This window comes from Mchenga conophoros, linkage group LG23 (genome assembly GCF_057382185.1).
Source record: "Mchenga conophoros isolate Kocher_MC1m ecotype Shallow Benthic linkage group LG23, M_conophoros_male_GT1.1, whole genome shotgun sequence".
In the NCBI taxonomy this organism is placed as follows: Eukaryota; Metazoa; Chordata; class Actinopteri; order Cichliformes; family Cichlidae; genus Mchenga; species Mchenga conophoros.
Genome location: NC_140547.1, coordinates 48,425,487 through 48,443,856, shown reverse-complemented (window position 1 = coordinate 48,443,856; position 18,370 = coordinate 48,425,487). Strand labels below are relative to the sequence as shown.

At 41.8% G+C, this 18,370-nt stretch overlaps 2 protein-coding genes across 5 annotated transcripts in view; one reads left to right on the top strand and one right to left on the bottom strand.

Moving 5' to 3' along the window:
* The window catches only part of LOC146548208 (NACHT, LRR and PYD domains-containing protein 12-like), a 586,500-nt gene that overhangs the window by 440,478 nt on the left and 127,652 nt on the right, over positions 1–18,370 (bottom strand). The gene's annotated exons all lie outside the window — the stretch shown is intronic.
* On the top strand, positions 6,022–17,582 carry LOC146548210 (uncharacterized). Of its 4 annotated transcripts, XM_085266238.1 has the most exons (4): positions 6,022–6,269; positions 7,844–7,937; positions 9,951–10,170; positions 13,145–17,582. In XM_085266238.1, exon 4 carries the CDS (start codon positions 15,158–15,160, stop codon positions 16,718–16,720), a length of 1,563 nt encoding a protein of 520 aa, XP_085122364.1. In that variant the 5' UTR covers positions 6,022–6,269; positions 7,844–7,937; positions 9,951–10,170; positions 13,145–15,157; the 3' UTR covers positions 16,721–17,582. The 4 variants fall into 4 exon arrangements, with proteins under 4 accessions (XP_085122364.1, XP_085122366.1, XP_085122367.1 ...); XM_085266240.1 differs by having other exon boundaries at positions 6,022–7,937; positions 14,866–17,582; XM_085266241.1 differs by lacking the exon at positions 9,951–10,170 and having other exon boundaries at positions 6,022–7,937; positions 14,866–17,582.

Sequence of the window (18,370 nt, the reverse complement as noted above, 5' to 3'; positions counted from 1 at the left end):
GAGACAGTGGGAAGGAAAAACTCCCTTTTAACAGGAAGAAACCTCCAGCAGAACCAGACTCAGGGAGGGGCGGGGCCATCTGCTGCGACTGGTTGGGATGAGAGAAGGAAGACAGGATAAAGACACGCTGTGGAAGAGAGACAGAGGTTAATAACAGGTATGATTCAATGCAGAGAGCTGCATTAACACACAGTGAGTAGGAAAGGTGACTGAAGAAGAAATACGCATTGCATCATGGGAATCCCTCAGCCACATACACCTGTTGCACTACACAACAAATGCAAGCATGTCAGTTTTATTCATTTTATGCTCATCTTCGTACAAATTTTAAAGGTAATGCAGTCAAAACTTTGTAAGTATCTGAGTGATTGGATGAAGCGGTTTGATGACGTAACACGTATTAGATTATAATATTATTTTATGCCATGTTAGACCCCTAATTAAAGATGGTGAATTATTATGTAGTTTTAGTTTGCATTATTCTCCTGAATTAGAAGAAGCTGATAACTATTGCATTAGTTAAACTGATTTGCATTACATTAAACTGCTGACTTGTTGTGAATGAATGATATTGTTTTATGATGCATTATACTGCTGAGTTATAAGAAATACTGTTCGCAGAAAGTTATTGTCTTATTTGTCTGATTAGAAGAGAACAGAATATACTGGAGTTTTCTGCCCCATCTCAGCAGGAGCAGATAGACGGGGAGCCAAGGTCGTAGCTTAGGCGCTGTGTGAGAGAAAGCATGTGAATGTTTAGGCTTTTTATGATAAGGTGGAGGCACCAGAGGCTATAAGAGTTTGAGCAATGCTCCACCATTTTGAGATCTGAGGCTGTCTGCATCAGTGTCCATCTCCCACGCGTGTGATCATTAAAATCATCGTTTGACTCAACCCGACCGGACCAGTGTTGTTATTGTGGTTTTTTTCTCTTGTCTCCATCCCCAATATTTTGAACCATAACATTTTGGGGGCTCGTCCTGTGGTATTGGGGTGGAATTTAAAAGTTTGGACGGTCCGAGGTTGTCGAACGGACAGGCACGAGCCAGTGGTCTTATGTGAGTGGGCATAAGCCGGCTTATCTAAAGGTAAGGCACTACCTGTTGAATTATTTCCAAAGTGTGCCAAATTGGATATGACTAAATTAAAGTCTACTCACTGAAATTACTGGTAGAGGGTCTGTTTTGATTTTGATGAGGATCCGTGTGTGTTATGCAGTTAAAGTCGGCTAAGAGTCTTTAATGAAGTTGAAAAAGGAATTGAAAGAAATGCTGGGTTCGAGTCCCAAGGAATTGAGTGAGAGTCTCAAGTAGTTTGATAGGGAATTGGTCATTTTGTTGGTTAGAGTCCAAATTGGTTATAGAGTGGACCTGAGTGGTCAGTTTGTGGGTTCGAGTCCCCATTGACCTCTAGGTGGCACTTGCCTTAGTCATACTCTTGTTTTAGGGCGTTGACTGGTGTTTCAAATTGTTATAAATTATTATAGAACGGCGGTTAGAGTCCGCTAAGAAGCGCATAGCCCGGAGGTTACGCTCCCTCCTGGCCGTGGACGCGCGGTCTTGACCTGTCGGCGAACAGGGTTAGTTCAGTTTGGCTTATCTGTGGGGTACAGGGCATCCTGAAATAAGCTAGGAGTTAGAGTCTCCTCACCGTTTGGAACGGTGTGATGTGCTTTTTTGAATACTGTTAAATTGAGTTAGGGACCTTAGGGATTAGGCCAGATAAAGTTAGAGTCTGATACTGGTTAATTGATTACAAAAAAGTTGGACTTTCTTCGGTTGGACCCGTTAACTTAAATTTGTCGAAATTGTTAGGTGCTGAATCTGTCAGGCCTGTCAGTGATTGTAAATATAAGACGTCTTTGTAATATAAAATAATAGAATTTTGTCTGAGCTTTGTGTGACCCTGTGTGTGACGACAGCGCACTGCAGCGCTGCGAGCTATTTTTAGACTGTGTGTGAACATGCAAATGAGCTGTGGAGCGCACAGAGGACTTTTGTTGCTGTTTAGCGTGTTTTTGAGTTTTATAATTATGATTTGCAAATAATGATACATGCCTGTAATTAAAACGCTGATTTTGCTGATTATAATACTACAGATAAGGTTTTGAATGACTACGCTGAATGTTTGATGTTCGGCTGGGTTTTGATATAGAAGAGACAAATCGAGCATGATTAAGACCGGCACGTCAGCCGGCAGAGTAAGATTGTGAGGAAAATGATATTAAATAAATCTCTCAGTGTGTTGATACAGGTGGCTACGGGGCTGGACCAACTGCCCCCACAAGCACAGCGGCCGAAGCAAATTATAGTAATGGAAACCACACTCAGCAAGAATCAGCAGCTGTGGAAAAGACAGCAGCTAGCAGAGAATTAAAGGAGAAATTAAGAGAAGCTTTAACACATAAAATTGGGGCCAACAGACTTGTGGAGGTTGGGAAGGCTTCCGGAGCATCACAACAAAAGGTGAAACAAAAACACACACAAGCAGAGTAATGTGAGAGAGAGGCACATGTTAGAGAAATGCCTTGTTTGAGGAAAAAACGTTAAATTAGCCCACCTACAAACGCACATACACGCAATGAAGAAACAGCTTACACTCATGAACACGTGAAGATTTTCCAGCAAGTTTAAAGCAGTGAAACTTAACATACACCCGCCGTTAAATAATAAAGTTTATCCACTACTAACAAATAAACCCTCTGGGTTGCAGGACAACAACTTAACTTCAAAAAAAAAAAAAAAGGCACTGGTCTGACCAACCAGTGATAACACGACAAATTTAGTGGTTAGAAAAGTCAAATTGTGACATGTTTTCTGCTGATTGATTAATACAAGTGATTACCAGATGAAAGAAAATTCCAATTTTTGTGCTTTTAAACACGATCTTAAGAATTTTAACATGTACCTGTGATGTCCTGTCAGCTTGGTGGGTCATGAGTGGATTATATGGTGAGAAAAAACAAAAAAAGGGGGAGAGAAGGCTGACACAGGGCCTGGTCCCGTTGTTTCTCCCCTCTCTGAATAACGCAGCCAAAATAACATCATTTTCCTGTTCATCTGTTTTTGTTTTGTTTTTGTTTTGTTTTTTCTCTTTATGCTTGATTACAGGCTGCTTTGTCGGCCCTGAAAGCCGAAGCTGACCCTGGACTCCTGCTCTCCCCCCTACCATCTTTGCTCTCTCCTCTACCATCTTTGATGTGACCCTGACCAAATGCTAAAGCAGCTGGACCCACAACAACAACTTGAAAATGTCAACAGTGCTGCAGGAAAACGATCTCATGCAGCAGAGACGGAGAGCGTTAAATCCAAGGCCCGTTTCACTACACGGGGAGATTTCCGTCAGCGTCTCTTCTTTCTGAGAAGACTGAGAAAGGCCCGGCTCCCACCACCGATTCTGACCACCTTCTATAGAGGAACTATCGAGAGCATCCTGAGCAGCTGTATCACTGTCTGGTTCGGGAACAGCACCATGCCAGACAGACAAGCTCTACAGAGGGTTGTGCAATCAGCTGAGCGCACCATCCGCTCTGAGCACCCTGACCTGCACTCAATCTACAGCAGGCGGTGCTGGACCAAGACCAGGAAGATCGTGAAGGACCTCAGCCATCCCAACAACAGACTGTTCTCTCTGTTGCTGTGTACGTGACAAATAAACATCTGGATTTGGAAAACGAGGCATTCGCAAAGCCAACAGCATTGTGCCTGATCGGACACACCCCTCTCACACACTCTTCACACTCTTGCCATATGGAAAAAGACAGCTTCAGCTGACAGAGCTGTGATGAGACGCCCATTAAGCCCAGATGAAAAGTGAGGCCGAGCAAAACAATGCTGACCTTAACCACTCTGCATTAAAACTGTGCAGGACAGTGACGGACCAACAATGATCGTCGGGGAGCAAAAAGGGCGTGCCAGAGACAGGAGGAGTAACTGAGGTCAGGAGGCACCTCAGAATGGACAAAACACCAGGAGAAAATAAGCTGAAGGCACAGGTGTCGGGGCTCGGCCAGGAGCTGACCTCTGAGAAGAGCCGAACAGCAGAGCCGCAAAAGGCCGTGGAGCAAAGCAAGGAAAACATCGATGGACTTCAATCTGAAGTGGACGGAAAAGATTCTGAGGTTTCTGCCCTCAGTAAGAGCTCAAGGCATCAGAGCAGAAACTGACCATGGCTCAGGAGGAGCTGGCTGATAATCGAACCCATCAGGCTTGGAGTCCCAGACACAGGACTTGGAATCAGGCCGGAGCTTGCTGGAGCAGGAGGTCGCCAAACCTGACGAAGAAGCTCCAACAGCAGGAGCAAGCCCTGAAGGAGCTACAGAAGAAAAAGGGTCAAGTTAAGGAGGAGTGGAACAGGGAGAAGTTGCAGGACACTGGAGAAAAGCACTGCCTCAATTGGGGCCAGAACCAGTATGGACAGAACTTTGAGCAGCAGCACCAACAGATGCAAACAGACTGAAAAGGAGGAGGGCAGGACCCCAGGGCATGCTTCAGGCCGTGGTTTACCCAGAACACCAGAACAGGAAAGTGATGAACACAAACACCCACACAAACACACACATCTACATGCACTGACTCAGAATGAAGAGAAACACACATATGAACATATGCACTCGTTGATTGAGTGAGAAATGACACACACACGTGCAAAAAAAAAAAAATCGAAATGCTGATTCAACTCACTGAGGAGTGATCCACACACACACATTTACAAGCTTGTGCAATAAAGAGTGATACACACACGCTGTTGCAATGAAGAATGCTTTACTAACAAATGCTGCACACAAACATCCAAATATGGAGTCGGTTACAACAACAAGAAGCCATTGATTGTTTATTGGTTAAATGCATTTCATGCCACACAGAGGGCATCTGTGTAGATTTAGGGGACAAGGTCTAAAGTAGTTTGGTTGTGAAAACAATGTCTGTGCGTGATGTCTGTTTATGGCTCAAGGCCTCCACTGAATTGTTTACTGTGCTTCACACAGCCTGATAAGGAGCAGTGGTACAGAGTGAAAATGATGAATGAACGGTGTGAGTTTTATTTCGGAGAGAATATGAAAAGGTTGTGTTGATTTGACTCAGTTGTTTAAGTTTCTGCCAAAGCAAAACATTTGTGTGCAACCAGTGTCCACTATTGAATTAAGTCAATCCAACATGTTTTTGTCAGTGCAAAAAGGAGTTACGGTACCTGTATGCCTACACAATATAGTGTGTGAAGTTTTGGTTGATTTTTGGGTTTTGTTTGACACTAGGTTGATTCTATCAGTGAGGTTTGGATTGTTCTCTTTCTCTAACATAGAGAAAGAGGGTTTGATCTTTGGACATGTTTGTAATGGGCCCCAGTATTTGTTATTATATGAGTGTTTTATTGGTTACGTTTGTTTTTGCTTTTGTTACAGTGCACTGAGATAAGAACATCAGAGAGGTGTGATCCACCGGTGGTGATATTTTGGTATTTTGTGAGTTCCTGATTTAACAAATCAGCTCTTTAATCCAGGCCTGAGAGATTGAACTTTAAAGCGCTATAAAATATTCTTACTGAAAACAGTCGCAAAGTATTTTTCTCCATGATTATAATGGGCTTGGGAGAAATTCACTTATATGGGACATTGATCACATGAGAAGTCCTGAGCCTAAAAGGATTGCAGCGAGTCGATCCAGTCCAAAAAAGAAAAAAAAACAAACAAGGAACTGTTTCCTTTAAAATGATGACGTCATCTTGCTGGTGATGGAGGCTCGAATAGGTTGCGCGTGAGACTCCATTATCAGCAATATCTGGTATGAATGTGTGTGGATGTATGCATGTGACTGGACTGTGACGGACTGACGACTAAAAGTTTTAACTGACTTGATATTGAGACAAAAACGGTACCGACTTTAGGATTATTGAATGTCCACAGACAATTCACCCAGCCTGTAAAAGAAGGGTGGATGTTTTGTTTTTGCAAGAACAGAAGGATGACAGAGACTAAAGAGCTGTAGCTTCACAGGAGTGTGAACTGCAGGTGTAGAGAGTTGAAAATAGCTTTCTAGTAAAATCTAGTATCAGAATTAAACTGGGGAAAACAGCCCAGTTGTTGTTGTGTTTTGTTGTGATTGTATCTTTGTACCTGTCATTTAAGATGCTATCCTACATCCAGCCGCTAGAGGGCGCATTACGCGCAGTGGTATCGAGTAGCGTTTTGGGGCACAGAGGAAGAATAAACCTTCCTGTTGTGAAACTGGCATCAGCTCAACGTGTGTCCCTTTTTCTATTCTTTATCACAGGTTAGTAAATGCATTTAAATGAATGTATACTGCAGACCTTACAAACAGACGATGTTGTTTATGTGGGTAATGAGCGCAACTCGCTAAAGAAATGGATTCATTCTGAGTTGTGTCTGAATTGTGGGTTAAGGCTGCAGGCTAAATGATGCTAATGCTAGCGGACTTGGCTAATGTGGAATACGGAGTGTGTGTGGGGAAGCTAATCTGACCTGTGAGAGATTTCTGGACTGAACTCTTGATGTATTATGCACTCTGATAAATGGGCTTCATACTACGTTTTATTCTTCTGGTTGATCTTGTGGTTATAAGAACAAGTTTGTGGTTTAATACAAAGACATTTATAAAGTGTTATAAGGAAACTGTTTGATCAATGCTGACTGCACAGTAGTAGTGAACGCTGTTAAAGGAGCATTGCACTCTATATAGTTGTAGGTTGTATCAGAACAGTGAATATGTCTGTTTTATGTCAAAGACATTATTTCCTTGTAAAGAGTAAAATAGCTATATTTAAAAAAACAGAAGTTACATTGTCAGTACAGTGGAAATACATTTCACATAAATAATTTAGTGCTGAACAAGAATTAAAATGAGTTAATTTTACGATGTTTGTAAATGTAGTTAAAAATGAAGTACAGAGTACACTATTGTGTTTTGTTTATCATTGTAAAACAAATGTGTTTATTGTGATACATTGTGGATCTGATATTATCAATGGATTTAAGCAACATTTTGTTTATGTTTTGTCAAAGTTGTATTGAGGGATTTATACAGTCTCTAGCTCATGGAACTGTGGCCATGTATGGTAAACTGGACTGAAACATAAGGCCATTTCTTTGCAGTTAGTATGGTGATACCTGAAGCTGTTCTAAGCTGTTGTGAAGAATAAACCTTCCTGTTGTGAAACTGGCATCAGCTCAACGTGTGTCCCTTTTTCTATTCTTTATCACAGCGCCACACGTTGTTGAACAGGAAACCAGTTGCCCCTCTGGTCATCATCTTAGGGAGGCAACACAGGCTTAACCCTTTGGTTGCTAATTTTGAGTTACTGATGTTTGCATTAAGAAAATTGTGTTTTAGTAGCTGTGTTTCGATTAATGTATCATATTATATGGTGGGGAATGTTAAATGCTAAAGTGAAGAAAAGGTTTGATTCCACTCATGACTGAACATGTTATTATTAACCATAGTGGGTCACTGTAAAGAGTCAATTAATTTTTATAGAGGTAAAAAAAAAAAAAAAAAACCTCCACCGAGGTCTATGAATAACAGGGGAATGATAGACAGCCACACTCAAAATGGAGATATGTAATGATAAACACTGGTCCCCGTCTTTTGGGCGCTTTCTTGAAGTAGTCAACAATTTAAAAGTAAGATAAAATAACAGGGGCATGTGCTGAGGGGTGGTGCTGCACAAGAACAAGAGTAAAATAAAGAGAATATTGTTTTCAGTTTTGAGAAGTGCAAATTAAAATGTACCATTACACTAAGAGGATCAATATGAAGCTTGATATTTGTTAATTTTGAATGAAGTACATGATTGGTGACTGTTCTGTCCTGAGCTTTTGTTTTTACAGCACCCGCTTGATCACACCAACAGTTTCTCACCACCGAAGAGGGGTACTTGCAAAAAATAGAGAATGGGGAGGAATATCATCAAAACTGGAAAAGGTAATCCCCAAAGGGGGTGATAACGCCATAACTTTCACTTATGGTCAAATTCTCAAAATTTGACCCCGAACTTGAAAAATTCTTCAAACATTTAGAGACAGAGTGGAGGTTTAGATCAACACATGTCACAAACCACATAAGGCTGGAGCATTTGAATCAAAAAGGTGAATTGATACGCAGCAAAATGTTGATCATATTGATTATGTTTATTCCAGGGTGCAGAGAAGATTATTATTATTAAAGACAACAAATGAAATAACGAAAACTAGAAGTGGAAAAATTTGTGTTAACGGTAATAAAATCAAAACAAAAAGGAAAACTAACTAAAACTGTACTGAATGTTCACAAAACTAACTAAAATTAACTAGATTTATAGCAAAATGTGTTTAGTTGCATTGATGTGTGCGTGCCCTGCAATAGTAAAGTCAAGGCAGTACGTTAGTCGAGTCGTCTGTGTTGCTGCTCCGTCCACGCGCAGAATCATGTCAGGAAAAGTCGGGAGAAAGCGCCAGAGTCCAATTTAGGATTACTTTGAATATGACTGTTTTTTAGATATAGCAAGAGTCTTGTAGTGGAGAGAGACACAATGTCCTCCTGAGACCCAGGGAAAGAAAAAAGGGAAAAGTATTTTCATTTTTTTCTTTTTCTTTTTTCTTTTTAAGATAAATCAAGTGCTGGGACGGTAAAATAAACACATTACAAAAACAAAATTGTTTTTAACTAATTTTATTTAAATTTTACAACATGTGCACTACAGTGCACAAGGGGAGTTCATTGATCACGAATGTGAAACTAACAACATTCAAGAGCTATTTAAGAAGATTACATGTTCCACTGAAATTTTTGTAAGCAGGATATTAAAACTTATTTATATAACAATATCATAAAAATGTAGATCAGGGATCAACTTAGAAGTCACTGACACTTCACTAGCTGTAAGCCATTGGTTCAGGAATAAGTGATTGCACTGGGCTTTCTATTTCACAAAAGTCAATTCATTTATGATATCTGAGGAAGTACTGTGATTTTTATTTTTATTTGGAGACACAAAGGAACATTTGGCACTTCCCACATCTCACATATGTTTTACTGTTGCACCCATTCTACAACTGAAATGCCTTGGACTGTTAACCATTTCAGGCAAGTGGAGTGAACCATATTTTGTCATGTTCTCCGTGAAACTAAATGAGCCTAATTCTTAAAGACCCCTCAAATCATTTACTAGATGTTTATTCTTTGAAAATTAATAAAAATCTGAGTTTAACAAAACATTTTAAATGTAAATATCAAGCTTACCTTTCTTTCTCCCATAAAATGTGCTTGTGGGCACGTCAGCCATTTTGAAAAGGTGGGAAAAACAATTGGCAAGGCCACACCCCCACACATGTGATATAATTTTAAAGGTACTGTTGCCCTCTCTAAGAAACATCAGGACTTAGAGGAGTGGCAAGTAGAGTATGAGAGCTACAAGCAAAAACTAAATGTGTACTACAGTGTGTAAAAATGAAATACTGGGCCATCAGGGGGTTATGAGGGACATTTATGACACGAAAAATCCCACAAACCTTAAAGTGCACTTGAAAAGCTCACACAAGAAGGTTAACCTAGCTTACCTTGAAGAGCTCCCCCACTGTTACAGGAAAAATGATTCTATGTTTCTTTACCTTCTTTTAAATGTACAAAGATGCCCTTTTGTCTATGGTTAGATTAGTTTAGAATTATCTTTTTAGACTTTCTCAGCAAAGACATACTGTTTTGGGACATATTGTTTTAGATTGTTTTATCTCTCACAGCCTTCTCCCAGCTCTCTGCTGACGAGACTAGCGCCACATATGGAGTTGTTTATTTTATTTGTTTTGTATTTTCTTATCCTGTTCTCACTGTCTTTCCTATAAAAATTACCAAGCCACTGTGCATGGTGTGAGTTGTTCTTAGCAGCTCACCCGTGTACACGTTTGATAAAGAAAGTAACTTTGTCTCATTGTGTCTTTATTTCTCCTGGGTTTTTTACAGAGTTTTCCCCCAACATTTCTTGGTCCTTCGGAGCCGGAGCGCCTCCATCGTGTCCCATCTCCGTGACCAGTCCACGTTGTTCGTCTGTCGACAGCCCACACACTAGGTGTGTGGTCAAAGACCAAGGGCGTTAAATTCGAGTCTTGGCCAACGTTCTTAGAAAGCGACCCACGGTGGTGGGGCCCGATCGAGGTGGACCAGACCCGGCGACACTGACCAGGTAGATACAGACACACTGACACAATCTTGCGTAAAAACGTATTTTAAATTCAGGGAATTTAAAATAGCGAAAGTAGCTCGTCGCGACTGGAAGCTCCCCACTTCTGTGGGTTTAAAGTAGCTCGTCGGCTGGTAGCTTGGAGCTCGTCGACTGGAAGCTCCCCACTCTTGTGGGTTAGGTTTGGAGCTCTGGGTAGCTCCCCCAGCTGGGTCAAGGGAATAAGTAGCTCGTCTACAGAAAGACTGGCAGCTCCCCTTATGATAAGGGTTCCGATCGCGCGAATAAGTGTGAATGTATGTGTGTGTATTGTTTTAATTAACGGAGCAAGCTGAATTTTCACGGTCCAACAAGAGACTGAGCTGCTCCTACTGTGTTTTTCTTTTACTGCTATTCACTGACGTGCTGGTGAGTTGAGAGAACGGTCGAGTTCCGTCTCGTAAAGTTCACACCGCTTTTGGAAATAGTCCGAAAGTAGAAGGGCGTGTGAGCAACCACTCTCGTCTCTAATACCAGCGAAGGTGATAGCAGCTGTATTGTGTATATATTACTTAAACAAAAATAAGTAAATACATAAATAAGATGGGTAATCAAGCAAGTGAAATTAAAACTCACTCCTGCTGACGAGCAGTGGTGAGAAAAGAAAAGTCCAGACGCCGGACAAAAACAGAGAGAGATTTAAGAAAACAAAATATAAACAGTCAGAAGACCAGAACTCAACTGCCAGTTTAGTAAAACCAGAAGACAAGACACTGTGCAGTGTCCACAATCCTTTTAGTAAACCATCACTCACTCCTGCAGCCGCATCTGCAGCAACACCCATATCAGGAAGAACATAATAATCCCTTATTAGGTGAAAACTAGAGATCAAAGTAGTTTGAAGTAGTTTAAAAGGGTTGAAAACAGACCCCACTGAGTAGATATAAATATAAAAAGTACGAAATAAAGATAAACAAAGGGAAAATTACAGTAGAAATGATCTGAGTATTTGAAATTAATAATAGCAAGGATAACAACCTGTAAAGTGATATTAACAATGAAACACAGTTGGCATGATGACCATGCCCAGCATGTATAAAATGAATATAAAGCAAATAATTCACACGAAAATATTTTAATAAAATAAATAAGGTATATTAAGGCTGTGTCACTGTTCAGCCAAGGACAGTGTGTGAAAAGGTAACTGTCTCCACCTTGGGAAAAGGATGATTCTGCAGGTCATCTGAAGCCCTTGATGGATACAAAATAAAATAAAAATAATATATTATAATAGAACTGCCTGGTCCGCCATGCAACAGAGAGAACAAATGTGACCGCAGATTGCATGAATTCAAAATTATCTGTTTGCTGAATAAGATGATCCTAACTAACAAATTGGCTCAGTAGTAGTATAGTGGTACACACTGATAAAATATTATGCTATTGCTGTTATATAAGACAAAGGGTATAATATTAACAATGACATAATATTAATATGAAGAGGCACCTTAATCGGTTATGATGTGAGGTGGATAACTGTTAAGCAGTAGTCTGCATCAAGCTTAAGGTTTGCTGAAACTCAGTGTAATGACATGTGAGATGAAGACAATACGGAGAATAACTAAACTAATGAAGTGCATAGAGGCACTTGACCAGCTTGAAACTTATCATCCTACAATGACACATTGCTGAGATATAGAGCACACCTATAATAACAACCAATAAGCAAAACCCTGTAGACAACAGCTAAAACTACAGGATTGAGAAGCTGAATTAAATATGTAGACACTGCTAAGCTGATGAGCATGTTCCACATGTTCTTTTCTTTTTCTTTTTTGTTTCTTTTAGAGCAGAAGCTGCTGTAACACACCCAAAGAAAGACTCTAGGTCTGACCAACCGTTTCAGTCATGGGCAAAAAGATGTCAGTCAATAAAATTCTAAAAGATAATTTATTGACAAAAAATATATCAAGAGATAAAAGATAAAACAGTCCAGTGTCCCACTTAAGAATTGTATAAAAACACACAGTCCCAAGGCCAGAGCCAGCTATGCCACACAGCCAAGTTGCACCCCACATGTTGCCTCTAACAGGGTTAGAAGTTGTCCTTGGAGACCCACCACCCTGCAAGCATATAGTCAGTGGTCACTCAAGCCTCTGCAACCCTGCTGCCTTTAGGCTGTGGCATATAATAGGCCCTGGCCTGCACAGAGAGACAAAACGACACACTTAATATAAAATTCATAGTGCAAAATCCATCCATCCCAAACATATCTGATTTCATCACATTACATACCTGCACAGAGAGACAAAACGAAACAGCAGTGTTTGTAGTGTGGGCTATAAGTAGACCAGTGTATCAGTGCAATCAAGTACACCTGCCTCTAATTAGTCCAACCTCATTCCAGCCATTGGCTCACCAAAAATGTGACACACACAAAACCACTCCCAACCCAGTGCAACTTCACACAATAATATGGAGCTGAATTAACACAGGCACATTAGTCTACCATGTTACAAGCTGCATGCTATTAAAAGCCAACATATGCAGACTTCTGCCTTGTTCGGGTGGCAGCATTTTTCTTTTTTCTTTTGTGTCCTGACACGTTTATGTTTTTTGTTTTTGTTTGATTATTTTGTTGGTTTTGGAAACGCATTTAAACGAACTTGTGACAATACTTGAGAATCACAGTGACACATAGTGATTAGGCATATGATTGAAAAATGCCTAGGTTTAGAGCTGTGAGCTGTGAGCTGTGAGCAATGCAAAGTTAAATATATATATATTTGTATAAATGGGAAACAACCCTAACTTGAAAGTTTGAAATGTGTGAGATCCATGAATTGTTTGAAGAACTAGAAATTATCTAAAAATGCCTTAAGTGAAAATGTAGAGTTGCATCTATTCTCCCATACCAAAAAAAAAAAGGAGAAGAAGCATTCTGTAACTTAGAAATAAGGCTGACGTGTTGACAACAGGCTAAAACACGAATCCGCAGGTGGCTATCAGGAACAGAGAGGCGAGCAAAGTCACAAACACTAAGGCTGCAGACAGCCACGCAGAAACAGCAGATAACATAGAGACAACGCCTGCTAGAACCGTGGAGAGGAAGGCCACTTCCCACGAGATTGTAGGAGTAGGCCACAGAGAAATAATCCAAAACAGTTTTGAGGCAGCCACTTAAACTTACAGTTTTCAAAGGACAAATTAGTTGTAAAGTCAGCTGCAGGCCACACAACTGTACAACAATTAACTGCCCCTTTAGAACTAGTACATACAGCAAGTGGCCGCAGGTGCTTTATTAAATGAATATGACCCGTCGTGTCCAGTAACTTTGCTAGGTAGAGACGCTCTGACAAAACTTAAGATAGCAGTCATGCCATTCTTTTCTGGTATTAGCATTTGACCTTACAGCACAGGCCGAAATTGTGTAGGTTACGCAGTAACCACAGATAGTAAAATAATAGAAGCAAAACCATTTTCTTCTTCATGTCCTGCACAGAGCGCGGAGCTGATAGCTGTGATACGCGAAAGCTAAATACACAAAAACAAACTAATAAACATACATACAGACAGCCAGTATGTTTTCTCTGCTGTGCATCATTTTGCAAAAAATTTGGCATAACAGAGGAATGATTACACCAACTGGCAAACCAGCATGCCAACCTCTTACAACGCCTACTGACTCTTTCATTACTACAGGCAACAATTTTGCTGACAGAGCAGCAAAATAGGCGGCACAACAGGCAAACATCACATTGATGGCAGTAAACACACATCAGATTCCACTGGATGTGTTGAAAAATGAACAAAAAGCAGCAAGCACAGCAGAGCAGGCAAAATGGCTAAAACACGGTGCAGTTCTGACAAACGACTTAATGATGTGTTATGGCAAGCCAGTGTTGCCAAAATTCCTCCACAAAATGGCGGCATTAGTGACTCATGGCTGTACGCATTTGTCAACGGGGGGACTGACCAGTATTGTCAACTCTCATTTCTACACTGTAAATTCTACACAATACTCTCATTTCTACACTGTAAATTCTACACTGTAAATTTTGAAACCTCAGCAAAACAATTTGTCAGAACATGCATGACGTGTCAAAAATGTAATGCTCAGGGAAACCTGAGACCACACAATCCATATGGATTTTATTGAACTAAGCGAATGTCAAGGGTCAAAATACGCCCTAGTGGTTATAGACGTGTTCTCAAAGTGGCCGGAAATCTATCCAGTGAGAAAGGCAGATGCAATTTCAGTAGCAAAGTGCCTGTGCAATCACTTCATACCCACATATGGCATTCCAGCTTTGATACGATCAGACAACGGCACTCATTTTGTAAATGATGTCATCACTAAGGTCTCTGAAGCACTCGGTTTCAGCATAAAACACCACTGTGCTTATCACCCTCAGAGCGCAGGCCTTGTAGAGAGAACTAACGGCACTATAAAACAAAGGCTCAGGAAATGCATGGCAGAAACAGGAAGGCCGTGGCCTGAATGTTTGGGTTTAGTGAAGATGTGGATGCGCTTAACACAAGGCTCCCATAAACTAACTCCATTTGAAATCATTCATGGCAGGCCGTTTCCACTGCCTATTACCAGTCAACCAATAGACAAAGCAATCAGAGAAAACACATTAGCAGAATGGATGTCTAAGCTGTTAGAAAACAAAGAGATCATTGTACATAATCAACAACCTGATGATGTTTCTCCAGTGTCTTGCAGACTAAAGCCCGGTGACTGGGTTCTGATCAAGGTGCTCCAAAGGAAAAACTGGAGCACACCCAGGTGGGAGGGGCCATACCAAGTCCTCCTCACTACACCGACCGCTTGCAAAATTGCGGAACGACCATCCTGGGTCCATCAGAGTCACTGCAGGCGAGTCAGTGAAGCCATCTAAACACAGCTGACGGCAGGCTTGCCTACTTGTTGTGATCTCGCCCGGTGGAGGGGTCAGCTTTCCTGGCCGGGGGGTCTACTCGCGACAGGAGGGTGTGTTCCGTCGTCATGAGGTGGTGGCTCTTATCAACTGCAGCGGCCCTGACCATGGCCGGGCTCTTCACCTTTGCTTCCATGAGGGACAACAAGTCACGCTATATGGAGAAAAGGCAGACACTGTATGACAAAGGAAAGTACACCAAGTTTCCCCATGGCTACGCCACTAACTTCTGGTGGCAGTTTATGAACACTACAGCTCATTTGAATAACAAAACTGACTGCTATGCATGTACCCATATGCCCCTATCCTCACAGACGTCTGGCCTGTGGCCGTACAGCATACCTGAAGATCGCAGTTGGTGTCTGTTGGGCCTGGCAACACATCCAGGCTACGGTACTCTTTGGTCCAAAGCCAACTACAGCATCCCAGCAAAAGCAACCTGGAGGTCATCATCACTCACAAATGTGAACTGTTCCGGACAGACCTACCTACTGACCTGGCCCCAAGTCTCAGACCCACTGCCTGATGTAATTCTACTGAACAAACTGAACGCATCACAACTGCCAGTATGTGTGATGAACAATGGCTCGCGGGCAGTGGGGGAGCTGCCTACTCACCTATGTAAGTCCATATACACTTTCTGCCCACCAAGGAACGAGAGGAAGTGTATGGCCTGTTCAATCAACGCCACCTGTGCCAGTAACACGACGCTGATGGGCCTAAACTGTCGCTCCGACTACAGCTACCGAATGCCACTACAAACAAAGACTCAGTACCAGACAGGATGTGCACGGACGGCACCCAGCAGCAGAGGAACCAGAGTTTTGGCTGACTGGTACTTCCTATGTGGCAACAAGGCTTATCTGTCACTCCCTGAAGGTTGGGGAGGTCTGTGCGCCCTGGTGGAATTATCAGATCACGTTTTCTTCATGCAAAGTGTTGCACATCACCCAAGCAGCCGGCAGAGACGTGAAGTGGACATCGCCTCCCCCAATTCTTTCGGCATTACCGTGGACACTGGAGTGCCGGGAGAGTTTCGCATCTGGGGAGGAGGAGTGAAATTCTTACAGAGCTTGATCCCCGGCATTGGAGTTGCCGAGGTGCGGGATCATGTGGAAATCAACCGATATGCTCTGCTACGACACATCAACTTGACTAAGACCCTGGGAACCGCCTTAGCAGGAGAACAGCAGGCCATCAGAACGATGGTGCTGCAGAACAGACTGACACTAGACCTGCTAACAGCATCACAAGGAGGAGTTTGCAAGCTGATCGGGGAAACATGTTGCACTTTTATCCCTGATGGATACGAAACTGGAGGAGACATTTATGAAGCTTTGCGGAATTTGACCGCTCTGCAAAAATATGTCACTGACCACACACCTGGAGCAGCTACAGCACAAGGCTGGCTTGACTGGCTGTTCAGCGGTTCATGGCTGGCTGCTGTAGCAAAGCCATTTTTTCTTCTAGGTCTCATCATGATAGCACTGCTCATATTAGTGTTGTGTGTGTTGCCATGCCTAAGAGTAATGATTTCACAGATGATAACAACTACAATGACTGCTTATGTTGCCGTGCCTGAAGAAGAACAACATCCCGTTGCAATTCTGTTAGAGGAGAACTTGTACTAGCTGCTAATAAATGACGTGGTGATTAAAAATGACTTGTCAAGTGATCATGCACTGATTAAAACATTAGTAGGTTATGCAAGTTTTCATGCTTTTATTTTTTTTTTTTGAAGTCTTGAGTTTTAAACATAAAGTTTTTCATTTTAAATATAAAGTTCTCATCCTTTTATTTTTTTTGAAGTTCTCATCCTTTTATTCTTTGAAGTTTTCATTTTAATATGAAGTTTTCATTATTTTTAAAATATAAGGTTTTTATCCTTTATTTTTTGTAGTTTTAGTTTTATTATTTTTTCTTGTTTATTCCACTTGTTATTTCATTTACTATGATTTTCATTTACTATGATTTTCATTTACTATGTTTTTCTTTTATTATTTTCTTTTGTTTTATTCTTTAGACCAAATGACTGCCATTTCTGCTATGCTGACATTTTGAAAATTTAAAAATTGCTTAAGATACTTAATAAATAACCTTCACAGACAATTGTTGTATACATTTAAAATAAGTTAAAACAGGAGGGAATGTTACAGGAAAAATGTTTCTATGTTTCTTTACCTTCTTTTAAATGTACAAAGATGCCCTTTTGTCTATGGTTAGATTAGTTTAGAATTATCTTTTTAGACTTTCTCAGCAAAGACATACTGTTTTGGGACATATTGTTTTAGATTGTTTTATCTCTCACAGCCTTCTCCCAGCTCTCTGCTGACGAGACTAGCGCCACATATGGAGTTGTTTATTTTATTTGTTTTGTATTTTCTTATCCTGTTCTCACTGTCTTTCCTTTAAAAATTACCAAGCCACTGTGCATGGTGTGAGTTGTTCTTAGCAGCTCACCCGTGTACACGTTTGATAAAGAAAGTAACTTTGTCTCATTGTGTCTTTATTTCTCCTGGGTCTTTTACAGAGTTTTCCCCCAACACCCACTCAACCCGCATCCCCCGAAAACAGCTAACCCCAGATAAGGCACCCTGATGTATCCCGAGATAACAGGACTGGGACATCTAAATAAATGTGTGAAACAATCGCCTTCAAAAAGGTTATCAATTCACTTCAACCAAAATTAGGACCACTCGGTGCGGCAAGAGTTAATAGTTATTAGTCTCAACACCCAAGGATAACCAGAAGAGCATGATTGATATGATGGAACTGAGATTTTGTTACACTTAATTTTTGCAAAACACAACTAAAACTAGGGGGTAGGGACAGGCTTAGGGCGTCGGGGGGTTCCCCGGAGGCATCTTCCTTGGGGGGCTCAACCCGGGGTAGCGGTCACGTCCGGTTGAGGGCTCTGTTGGCTCTCAGGTGACTGTTTCCTCGCGGCTGCGTGCAGCGGGGCTAGGGGAGGGTCTGTGCTGACGGACGTGGGTTACTGACCTGGCAACCTGGCTGCCCCTGGGTGGGTCCGGGATGGGCGTGAGGTTCTGGGGGTGCTCCGTCTCTGGGCGGGGGCCCGGGCAGGGCCTCGGGGGCTCGGGTCCTGGTTGGTGTGTTGCCGGGGTTGTGGGCGGGTGGGTGCATGGGGGCCCGGCCCTGGAGCAGGGTGCCGCCGGTGCATCGAGCCGCCTGGGGGGCTCTTCAACTGGTGGGGGGGATGGTCACATCTGGCAGGAGCTTTCTTCTCTCAGGAACTCTCTGCAGGAGGGGGAGATACAGGA